Genomic DNA, 10,199 nt, shown 5'->3' with positions numbered 1-10,199 from the left:
AGATTTTACGTTGACGTAGTTTATGATTGGTTTATGTATTTATATATTTTATTAATTCAAAGGAAACGTGCTTATGTTTATATCATGAAATGAAATGAAGGAGCGGTTAAATTTGTGATTTGATTTATTAATTTGTTTAGAATCGAAGCGGGCGAGAGTATTTAGCTTTAGTGTGTTCGTTATATTTTACTATCCAAAATGCCAAGTGAAATGATAACCCTCCAGCTTGGCCAGTGTGGCAATCAAAGTAAGTTGTTTTCGGTTGCACCTCCTTTCTTTGAAGGGTAAATAAATAAACACATGGGATAGCTCCCAATCGTCCTCTATAATCGTGAATAATCATCTATCAGCACAGCTCTAAACACCGCTGATATAACTGTAACTTTCTTAGAAATACACCTTTTCACCGGCCGACGAAAACCATTAATATTTCAACCCATTACCTATCATCCGTATCTCAACCCATTCACCCACAGTCGGCTTCGAGTTCTGGAAGCAACTATGCGTGGAGCACGGCATCTCTCCCGACGGGATCCTGGAGGAGTTCGCCTCGGCGGGGTCGGACCGTAAGGACGTGTTCTTCTACCAGGCTGATGATGACCACTACATACCGCGCGCTGTGCTACTGGACCTCGAGCCCAGGGTCATACATACGATTATGAACTCACCCTATGCTAAGGTAAGTGTAAACAGTACTTCTGTTTCTTGGTGGAATGCCATTTACAAACTAAGGACTCGAGGAAGTACCACCTACATTGATGTTTATCAATTACTTACAGTACAGGATATAACTGTGTTAAATACATTTTCACCTTTACTAATGGATGTTTACTGTACTGTAGTGTATGCAGAATTTACAGTGGAATTAAATAATGAATCTTAATTGTGCCATTCAGATACTAAATCTAAATTGTAACTCAATGAAGATGTCTTGATTTTTATGTATTTATGCATTAAAGATTATCTAAACATTAATAAAATAAACAGGACATTATTTACTTATTTCCAGCTATACAATCCAGAAAATGTATACCTCTCAAAACATGGAGGAGGAGCAGGAAACAACTGGGCATCCGGCTTCGCTCAGGGAGAGAAGCTCAATGAAGAAGTCTTCGACATTATAAACAGAGAAGCAGATGGGAGTGATAATTTGGAGGTAACATTTTATTTAAGTTACTCTTCAATGATAATATTTTTATAATAATTCCTCATCAGTCTATACCTATTCTAGTGGAAATAGATCCCTTCCAAGGTGCACTATAATGATCTTTTCTTGAACATTTAACTAACAACTATCTTAGATGAACAGACAGACCATTTGAAAAATTGTCTACCCCAATAGCGAAAATTAGGCTAGCTTAGTATAACTATATTCTTTGAAAGATTTTACATAATTATAATGCTAATATTTTTTCAATTTTGTTTCAGGGTTTTGTTTTGTGTCACTCAATAGCTGGTGGCACAGGTTCAGGCATGGGTTCATATATTCTTGAGCACCTATCAGACAGATTCCCAAAGAAATTAGTACAAACCTACAGTGTCTTCCCTAATTTAGATGAAATAAGGTAAGGATATCAATATTTCAATATGAAATATGGTCACTTATTCCTGCATACTTTGGAAAGTAAATATGTCTCTCACTGACATTGCATTGGCCAAAACATTGGTCTTAGTATAAAACTGCTATGGACTGATTATACGTGGATTATATATACCCTTGCTGTATCCACCCCTGCCCCTCTGGGGTTTAATCCAGATAACAATAGCTATATTTTTTCCTGAATCCCCCCAGCGAACATCTTATCCAGCAAAAAACCTTCTCAATCTCTCACCATCTAAACGAAACTCCCTCATTCCAGCGACGTAGTAGTGCAACCCTACAACTCCTTACTCACACTGAAGCGACTCACGGAGAGCGCGGACTGCGTGATGGTGCTGGACAACACGGCGCTCAACCGCATCGCCAGCGACCGCCTGCACATACAGAACCCCTCCTTCGCGCAGATCAACACGCTCGTCTCCACCATCATGAGCGCTTCCACCGCCACGCTCAGGTGAGCTTATTGATAAGTGTTCATTGTTGCGTTTTACATAAGTTCCATAGAAAATCTAGGAGCCAGACCGAAGGCAAAAGCTAACGTTCTTATGCAAAACTAGTGCTTTGACAGATGATGGAACTCATAACTAATAGTTACTCTCCAAAAGAGGGCCATAATAATATGTCCTTGTTCTTCGGTATTCAGAAACTACAGGCTACCTTTCTAATCGGTTCAGTGCGCAGAAGGGCGTCCATTCCACGCCTCGTAGGTAACACTCCAGAACTCGTCCCAACACAATAGTTAACGGCAGATAAGTATGACTGTATGACTGTATGACCCGACCAGTCTACTCCCACTTTAGTCATCATGTAATTCCTTGCCTTGGTATTCCTGTATGTATACATATAATATGTAATAATAAACTCTTCGGTCCCCAGATACCCTTCGTACATGAACAACGACCTGATCAGCCTGGTGGCGCCGCTGATCCCCACGCCGCGCCTGCACTTCCTCATGACGGGCTATACGCCGCTCACCGCCGACCACGATATTAATACCGTAAGATTATGTGACTGACCTTCTATGCCTCGCAAGGGAGTAGGTAGGTACGTCATTCATACGGCCATACAGTTCAGTGTGGTTCATTCCAATTCAAAACAATTAGGTACCTAGTAATTTGTACGCTGGATTAAAGACTGATATTATGTTAATGCAGCTCGATGCGCTCTGGCATAAACCTTTGTTACAAATACCGATTAGAGTGGCGAGACAGTATTCTCGGCCGATCCTCGACCAATGAACGGCTCGCGATTGACCGAGGGCTCGGCCATTGTCTCGGCTACTTTACTCGGTAGGTTTACTCAGGGTTTGAGTGTGTGATAGTTTATATAAAATGTATTGGACCGAATTTTTGCGCTGCGTTCCGTTATAATTGCCCTAATACTATAGCTGTAAGTAATGTTAATGTTTTCGAATAGTTTATTACCAACGCTTCTTTACTCATATACCTACATTTCAATTCCAGGCACCAAAGATCCGCAAGACGACAGTCCTGGACGTGATGCAGCGGCTACTACAGCCCAAGAACATGATGGTGTCGCTGAGCCCCGACCGCGCCGCGCAGCACTGCTACATCTCCATACTCAACATTATACAGGTACGAGATCGGCAACAACCACTGCTGAACATGAGTCCCTTAAGGGACCGCTATAACACTCTGTCCTAGGACTTCAAGCCTATATGCTATACTGTGGCAAGTTACTTGGCGACCCTCCTTGCGGGGTGAAAGAAGTGGCGGGGGCGAGGTAGCACGACATGCTACACACGTAGAAAAGTGTGCCCGGATTAATCTCGCGATAGCTTGTAACTATTTCTGACGTACCTAAGTAAAATTTTATTCTATGAGTGTTCCCGTAAATGTCATATTTAGCTTAAAATTTATAGTTTGACAGCATTAAAATTTGGATGTTTACCTTCAGAATATCTACCAATTTGAATTTATTTTTGTAAAAGTGTTTTATTTTATAAATCAATTTCCATGTCACTTTCATGTTCACTCTCTGTTTGTACTTGTTCATCGTCGTCGTCATCCTCATCTTCATCATCGTTTTCATTAACTTCAATTATAAATCTAAGACAAAAACCAAAAAACATTATACCTACTTTAAAGTATAATGTACTAGAGTACGCCAGTCATATTAGTTCAGTGTACACCTATAATATTTTATGTTTAATTTACCTACATTAAATTATAAATAAACAATAACATACCTGTCCAATACATCGTCAAATACTCTATCAGATTTATAATATTCGTCTTAATTTTTTATGACATGGTCGTCACAATTTGTCCACTTTTCAGGCGAATAATTAGAGAAAAACAACTCAAAGTCTTTTATCTCTTTATCTAAGTTAGAGTCAATCGACGTTCTTGCGAGCTCGCCTTTCACGTACCCCCACACAAGTTCAATAGGATTTAATTCCGGGTGGTATGGGGGTAGGTGAAGCACGATATGACCATTTTCTTTCAAAATTTCATCAATTTTGTATTTTTTCTCTGTGTTTTGCTGATTAATTACTTTCATTAAATCACATAAATTTTGGTTGCTTTCCTAGTTACAAGAACTGACAACTGACGCACTGTCATATGGACACTTCATCTTTGTTGTTTACTTTTTCGTATCTGACTGCGCAGTACCAACCTTTAGCCGCGTAGCATGACTGATCCGGTACGCTGTTCTACAAGAAGCCCCTATATTGAGACTTTATACGATTTGTTGTTTTTAACGTTATTTTGTTGACGAATTAAAGATACCTAATAATAATATAATGATAATATTTAAAAGGCCTCAACACTCATCCTAAGACTAATGGTCTCAGGATCAATGATCTCATGTGGGTCGCACTCAAATTATGACAGACTATATAAGACATGCGGGCCTCAGTGATCGTAACTGATCGCTGAGGTTAAGCAACAACTGACACGGTCAGCCATTGGATGGGTGACCAATTTCAAGTGGTGCTTTTCTGGACGCTTCCGTGCTTCGGACGGCACGTTAAGCCGTGGGTCCCGGTTGCTGCTTCGGCAGCAGTCGTTAAGCCTAGTCAGAGGCCTTCGGGCGGCTTGAAAACATCTGACAGTCGGGTTGCCCACTTACCCGACAACTCTCTCAGCACAAGCTTGCTTGTGTTGGGGTCCACCAACCCGCACTTGGCCAGCGTGGTGGACTAGGCCTAAACCCTTCCTTCATTGGAAGGAGACCCGTGCCCCAGCAGTGGGGACGTAATGGGTCGTGATGATGATATAAGACATGTGGCCGCCTCGGCTGCGCGGCCGAGACTGCCGTAACAATGACATGCAGTGCACGCGTTGCCCTTCACCGCTGCCCCTCCCGCTACCCGCTGTCGTCTTGGGTACCTCGTCCCCTCCGCGTCTTTCACCCCGCAAGGAGGGTCGCCAAGAAACTTGCCAATCTATAGTGGCCGCTCAAACTAGACAGAGATAACTTATTATCACATTAATCATTCTCACGAGCCGCGTTCTCAGACTAAGGGCGAGGCCCCATTGCTGCATTGCGTCGTCGCTGTCATGTATTTTTTATAACAGCTCTTTTGATACGAGACTCGACGCAACGTACCAATGGTGCCTCACCCTAATAGCTTTGCGACCGTTATACAGGGTGTTGCAAAAAGGGTATATTCGCGAATTTTGAAATTCTGATTTCAGTTTCGGGCTTAGATATACCATGCTGCACATGTAGGTTTCGGCTTAGTATACCCTTTTTGCAACACCCTGTATTGTATTGAGTGGTAATGTCAGCACCTAGCTTTATACTAAACCCGCCATGATTAACTAGCCGTTTGCTCATCCTCTCTAACTACATTACAGGGAGAAGTAGACCCGTCGCAAGTGCACAAATCCCTCCAGCGCATCAGGGAGCGTAAGCTGGCGTCGTTCATCCCGTGGGGCCCGGCGTCCATCCAGGTGGCGCTGTCGAGGCGGTCGCCCTACGTGCACTCGTCGCACAAGGTGTCGGGGCTGCTGCTGGCTAATCACACCAATATATCCTCGGTTAGTATGAGCTGTTTCTGATAGTTTACATTGTTGACTGTTGCAGTTGTTACAATCAGCCAGTAATCTGCTGGGTCTCTAGTAATATCATTATCATTAACTGCCTCTGTGGTCTAGTCGTAGAAGCTTCGCTTCATGACCCAGAGGTCCCGGGTTCGATTCCTGGGTGGGACCATCAATTTGTGTTTCTAAATTGTGGTTCTAAGTTTGGTTAGGACATAGAAGGCTGATCACCTGATGTCCGAAACAGTGAAACGATCCATGCTGTTTGATGGGCATGTAAAGCAGTCGGTCCTGCGCCTAGCTCTCTCCAGTCGTGTCGGTCAATCCGTCCCATTGGGCTATGAGAGTGTTGGAACAGAGAGTGCTCCTGTGTACTGCGCACACACTTGGGCACTATAATCTACTCCTGCGTAGATGGCTGATCTCACATGAGATTGGCCGCCGTGGTCGAAATTCGGCTAGGAGGACATTATTAATATCATTATAACGATTGTTAATTCAGCTATAACTGAAACGTAGGTTCCATTCTCTAATTTCCCTCATTTTAAGGAGGCAATGATTTTCATAAAGCTCAATTTATGGATAAATAGATTATTAGTCATTACTCATTATCCATGACTCGTTTCTCTGAAATATTTGGGCTATAGAGCCTCTAGAAATCCACAATTAAGAAGGTTACTAACGTTCCCAATAAACTCCCTCCCCGCAGCTCTTCGACAGATGTCTCCAGCAGTTCGACAAGCTCCGCAAGCGAGAAGCTTTCCTCGAGGTGTTCCGCAAGGAGCCCATGTTCAAGGAGTCCCTGGAGGAGTTCGACGAGTCGCGCAGCGTGGTCGACGACCTCGTGCAGGAGTACCAGGCCGCCGCCACGCCTGACTACGTGCATTGGAACCCAGGTAATAATGGTGATTGAGGTGCAAGGTTCTATATTGTAATTTCTATGTAGTGTAAGAAAAAAAGGTTAAAAAGAGGTGTGATATCGACCAATACCTAACTACTGGTTACGATTCGATATTGATTATTATATCCTCTATTTGACCTTTTGTCTAATCTAAGTGATTATAAATCATATATTGATTTCAATGATATTTTAAGGATGGCAGTAACACCTACTCGTCGGTGAAGCTACACTTCTCGGTATATTTGTAAGCATGCTTTAATTTTATTTTATCTGTTCATAAGGTGGAGCGTATTATTTAATAATTCAATTTATTGTTTCAGAGAGCAGTCAAATATAGGATTCTTTGGATAAAGGAAATTCGGCATATCATTTGAGAAAGTAGACGAAGGTGGCGTAAAGATTGCATTTGTGTCAAGTCAATAGAGGACATGCGAAACTCACAGTATTGTTAAGTTTTATTTAACTTGTTTTAGAACTAAATGTGCCATTTATGTTCAGTAATCTCACTTTATTAACTTGTATGTTATAGTGTTTTAATCTCTTAAGTTACGTTGTCACAAAAACTAATCTTGCCATGTAATTGGTACCAACACTCAAGGAGTGAATAAAAACATTTTTACCAAGAATTTTGTTTATTTACTTAATTACTCGTTTGTTAACCCTTTTAACATTTCTCTTACATACAATGCGTGAGGAAATACATTCAATCTCGTATTATGTAGTTTATAAAGAGCTTGGCTACCAGAATTATATTTATAGCATTAACCTTGATGGATGTGTATTGCATTTGCATACATACTTGGTGACATTTCATTACACCCATGCTCTGAAGGAAAATAAAATAATAATATATTTATTCACTGAAAATATAAAGATAAAGTTATTCGTTGTCTACTTGTGATTATGTATGGCTCATCAATAACACCCAGAGAAAGGCTAGATATAAATATTTTATAATGTCTGTATTTTCATATGAAGTAAGTGTGTGGATTTTTTGTAGGTTTCTGTGAAAACAAGCATGACTCTGAATAACTTAATACCTAACATACAGAAATACCCAAACGCTAAATATTTTCAAGACATATTAAAAAGCAAGGTGATATGTTAATAGGAATGACAAAATTAGAGCACATTGCAGAATGGTTTTAGGCACATTTATTGAAATAACAAGCAAAATGTGCGTAAAAACATAGTTAAGTGCAGAATGAATACCTGAAATCCAAAATGATTTTGGTTTTTGTATGGATAACCATTGAAATTTTATGTTAAATAGTATTTAATCCACAATCTATCTTAGGATAAATATATGTAGGTATCTTCATGATTATAGGGATCTTGGATATCAATTATCTATTACAGACAGCATGCAGACATCGCAGCATAATTATCTTTCCAAAATTCAAATGTTTTACGAATTTAGGTACTATATTCTAATTGAATACGCAACATAATGGATAACATCAACATTCTCACATACTATACCTAATTTTTATACATAAAATATACCGTCAACAGTTGTTCTTATAAAAGTTTTTTTTTTCGTTTTTAATTTTAACATATACACTAGTTATTCAATAAATCACAATCTTAACAGTTTACACTCAATACATCCAGGTGCATTAGGAAACAAAATGTGATGAGACAATCTTAACTAACACATAATGTGCTAAACCTCCTAAAGGTGAAATACGATGAAATGAAAGCATGGAACATGTAACTGTGCAACGCACGCACAAAACTAAATACATAAATGACATTTGATTGAAGATGATGAGACAAAGTAAGGCCCATCAGTCCGTCACCTTACAAAGTGGTCATACTTATCCAATCTCGTAACTGGCTGCCTAATCAGCCTTTTAAAATCAATTGGGTTGAACATATATGTATATGGAAATCAAGATAAGTATGTAGATGTTATACTTGATGAAGTCTTGTTGATAAGCAAATCTTACATAATTTCTCCAGTACAGGAAACAATAACCAAATATTGCACCGCCACTATCTCTGCTAAGGATGCATGGACATCCAAATTAATTCTTCCCAAATAAATAATAAATACGCGATCAATATTCGAAACTGATAACATGAACTTGACGAAATATTATGATAAAAGTTGCATACAACAAGACTGACCAATAATAATATGAGTAAACACTGTAAGGGAAATGCCTTACTTGAGGACTAATGGATGGCAAGGCTAAGATGTTTGGCTGGACGGTTGGAACTTGGGCTGAATGATGGAAGTCTTCCGGAGCGGGACAGTCTCGGGCGTGGGGATGGCGTCTCCCGTGGGCAGCTTGGCTGGGGCGGCTGGAGCCTTGAAAGCTGCTGATAGAGTGCCTCCCGGCCTCTGCTTCGCCATTTGGTAGTCTCCAGAGTCGAAGAACTTTTGCTGTAAGAAAAATTATGGTTTTAGACAATACAATTTATCTTTTACTAACAAACTAATAATGCAGGCAAGTACTACCCAGACAACCCAGCATATTATGGGAAGGATATATTATTATTTATATTTCTGAATCATTGGATGCAAAATAATTTAGTGAATAATAAATGTTGTCAAAGGTCAATATGTTAATTAATAAGATGTGTAAATAAATGATATTTACCCCCTTGGCTAGCCTTTTGGCTAGGAAAGCAGAATGGCCTGCAGGTCCTCGCCCTCCCATCATTGCATTTGGGAATTTAGCCTTCAGCTTGGCTTCTTCAAGCTTCTCCAATTCCTTTGGCTGCAATAAACAAAATTAGTAAGTTAAAACACATTCAAAACTTCCAGTGTGTGGGGTCTTTGTAGGGCATGAAGGGAGTCTCTTAGAGTGATGCTTTTTAATAACATGGGAGGTTTCATTTATCTGCCTACTGCACACACAGTATCAAAACAATCCACTTTAGGACAAGGATCTCTTCCATGTCTGGAGGGATATTGCTATAGCTATAGAGGGGTTGGATATCATCTTAAACCATCATTTAAGACCAAAAAGCTTGTATCTGTCTTTATAACACAGTGAAATGCTAGCTTGTAGCTTATAGTAAGAAGAAACTCAGTCTGCACTGAGGTAATGGTTACATTTTTAAATAGTGGGTACTTACATCTTTTGGTGGTTCATTCTGGTCAACTGAGTCACCCATGTTGAGTGCTATGGAAAGAGAAATTAATTAGGTATAAGAGTTTAATTCAGTACTTAGTAAAATTATGGTTTGCAGAAGACCATACGCCTGAGTCGGCTGATCCTTTACACCTGCGTAGCTACCTAAACGTTTGTTATTTACTACATTTTATTGATTCAAACTATTATCTGCCCAACACAAACATTATAATTACTTTCATGAACTGTTTATCCAGAAGATGTTAATAGTTAAAATATAATCACATGGTTTACAATACAGGATATCGAGTATGGATGGAACAAGGAACAAAATATCCTAGTCGTTACAAAAGTTGTTTGCCTTGACCACAATTTTGAAAACAAAACTTACCTTATAAAAACGATTGTATCGTGCCGACTTTATTCTAGATGAAGTATTTTTCCAATATTTGCTGTTTTGCTTGTGAATTTGTAATGTTTAGTTCATCAACAAATCAACGACAAAAATATTTCCGTTCGTTTCGCAAATAAAAATGGCGTTTTGAATCAGTGTAGCCACAATAAATATTTGTTTACATCTAAAGTTTTTTTTTTCCACT

At 39.6% G+C, this 10,199-nt stretch overlaps 2 protein-coding genes across 3 annotated transcripts; one reads left to right on the top strand and one right to left on the bottom strand.

The window, feature by feature from the left end:
• Positions 1 to 34: 34 nt before the first annotated feature.
• Positions 35 to 7,140, top strand: LOC105382583 (tubulin gamma-1 chain). 2 transcript variants are annotated; one of them, XM_048633580.1, is made up of 11 exons: positions 35 to 247; positions 477 to 679; positions 1,010 to 1,156; positions 1,429 to 1,565; positions 1,860 to 2,054; positions 2,477 to 2,597; positions 3,064 to 3,195; positions 5,428 to 5,610; positions 6,323 to 6,509; positions 6,709 to 6,758; positions 6,835 to 7,140. In XM_048633580.1, exons 1-10 carry the CDS (start codon positions 199 to 201, stop codon positions 6,717 to 6,719), a joined length of 1,365 nt encoding a protein of 454 aa, XP_048489537.1. In that variant the 5' UTR covers positions 35 to 198; the 3' UTR covers positions 6,720 to 6,758; positions 6,835 to 7,140. The 2 variants fall into 2 exon arrangements, with proteins under 2 accessions (XP_048489537.1, XP_048489536.1); XM_048633579.1 differs by lacking the exon at positions 6,709 to 6,758 and having other exon boundaries at positions 39 to 247.
• Positions 7,141 to 7,165: 25 nt separating this feature from the next.
• Positions 7,166 to 10,152, bottom strand: LOC105382584 (cAMP-regulated phosphoprotein 19). The gene is made up of 4 exons (XM_011552493.3): positions 9,992 to 10,152; positions 9,605 to 9,651; positions 9,124 to 9,243; positions 7,166 to 8,906 (listed from the first exon to the last, which is right to left on the bottom strand). Exons 2-4 carry the CDS (start codon positions 9,641 to 9,643, stop codon positions 8,712 to 8,714), a joined length of 354 nt encoding a protein of 117 aa, XP_011550795.1. The 5' UTR covers positions 9,644 to 9,651; positions 9,992 to 10,152; the 3' UTR covers positions 7,166 to 8,711.
• Between the last annotated feature and the right edge of the window lie 47 nt (positions 10,153 to 10,199).

Source organism: Plutella xylostella, chromosome 5 (genome assembly GCF_932276165.1).
Source record: "Plutella xylostella chromosome 5, ilPluXylo3.1, whole genome shotgun sequence".
In the NCBI taxonomy this organism is placed as follows: Eukaryota; Metazoa; Arthropoda; class Insecta; order Lepidoptera; family Plutellidae; genus Plutella; species Plutella xylostella.
Note: the sequence above shows the minus strand (reverse complement) of the source record. Positions and strands in the feature narration are given on the sequence as shown.

Bases quoted from the DNA above. Each gene is read 5' to 3' on its own strand.
- LOC105382583 (XM_048633579.1), top strand. From the start codon at position 199: ATGCCAAGTGAAATGATAACCCTCCAGCTTGGCCAGTGTGGCAATCAA. The intron at 680-1,009 runs GTAAGTGTAAAC...ACTTATTTCCAG, and splicing joins TGAACTCACCCTATGCTAAG to CTATACAATCCAGAAAATGT. The intron at 1,157-1,428 runs GTAACATTTTAT...ATTTTGTTTCAG, and splicing joins ATGGGAGTGATAATTTGGAG to GGTTTTGTTTTGTGTCACTC.
- LOC105382584 (XM_011552493.3), bottom strand. From the start codon at position 9,643: ATGGGTGACTCAGTTGACCAGAATGAACCACCAAAAGAT. The intron at 9,244-9,604 runs GTAAGTACCCAC...TGTTTATTGCAG, and splicing joins AGAATGAACCACCAAAAGAT to CCAAAGGAATTGGAGAAGCT. The intron at 8,907-9,123 runs GTAAATATCATT...TTTTTCTTACAG, and splicing joins CCAAAAGGCTAGCCAAGGGG to CAAAAGTTCTTCGACTCTGG.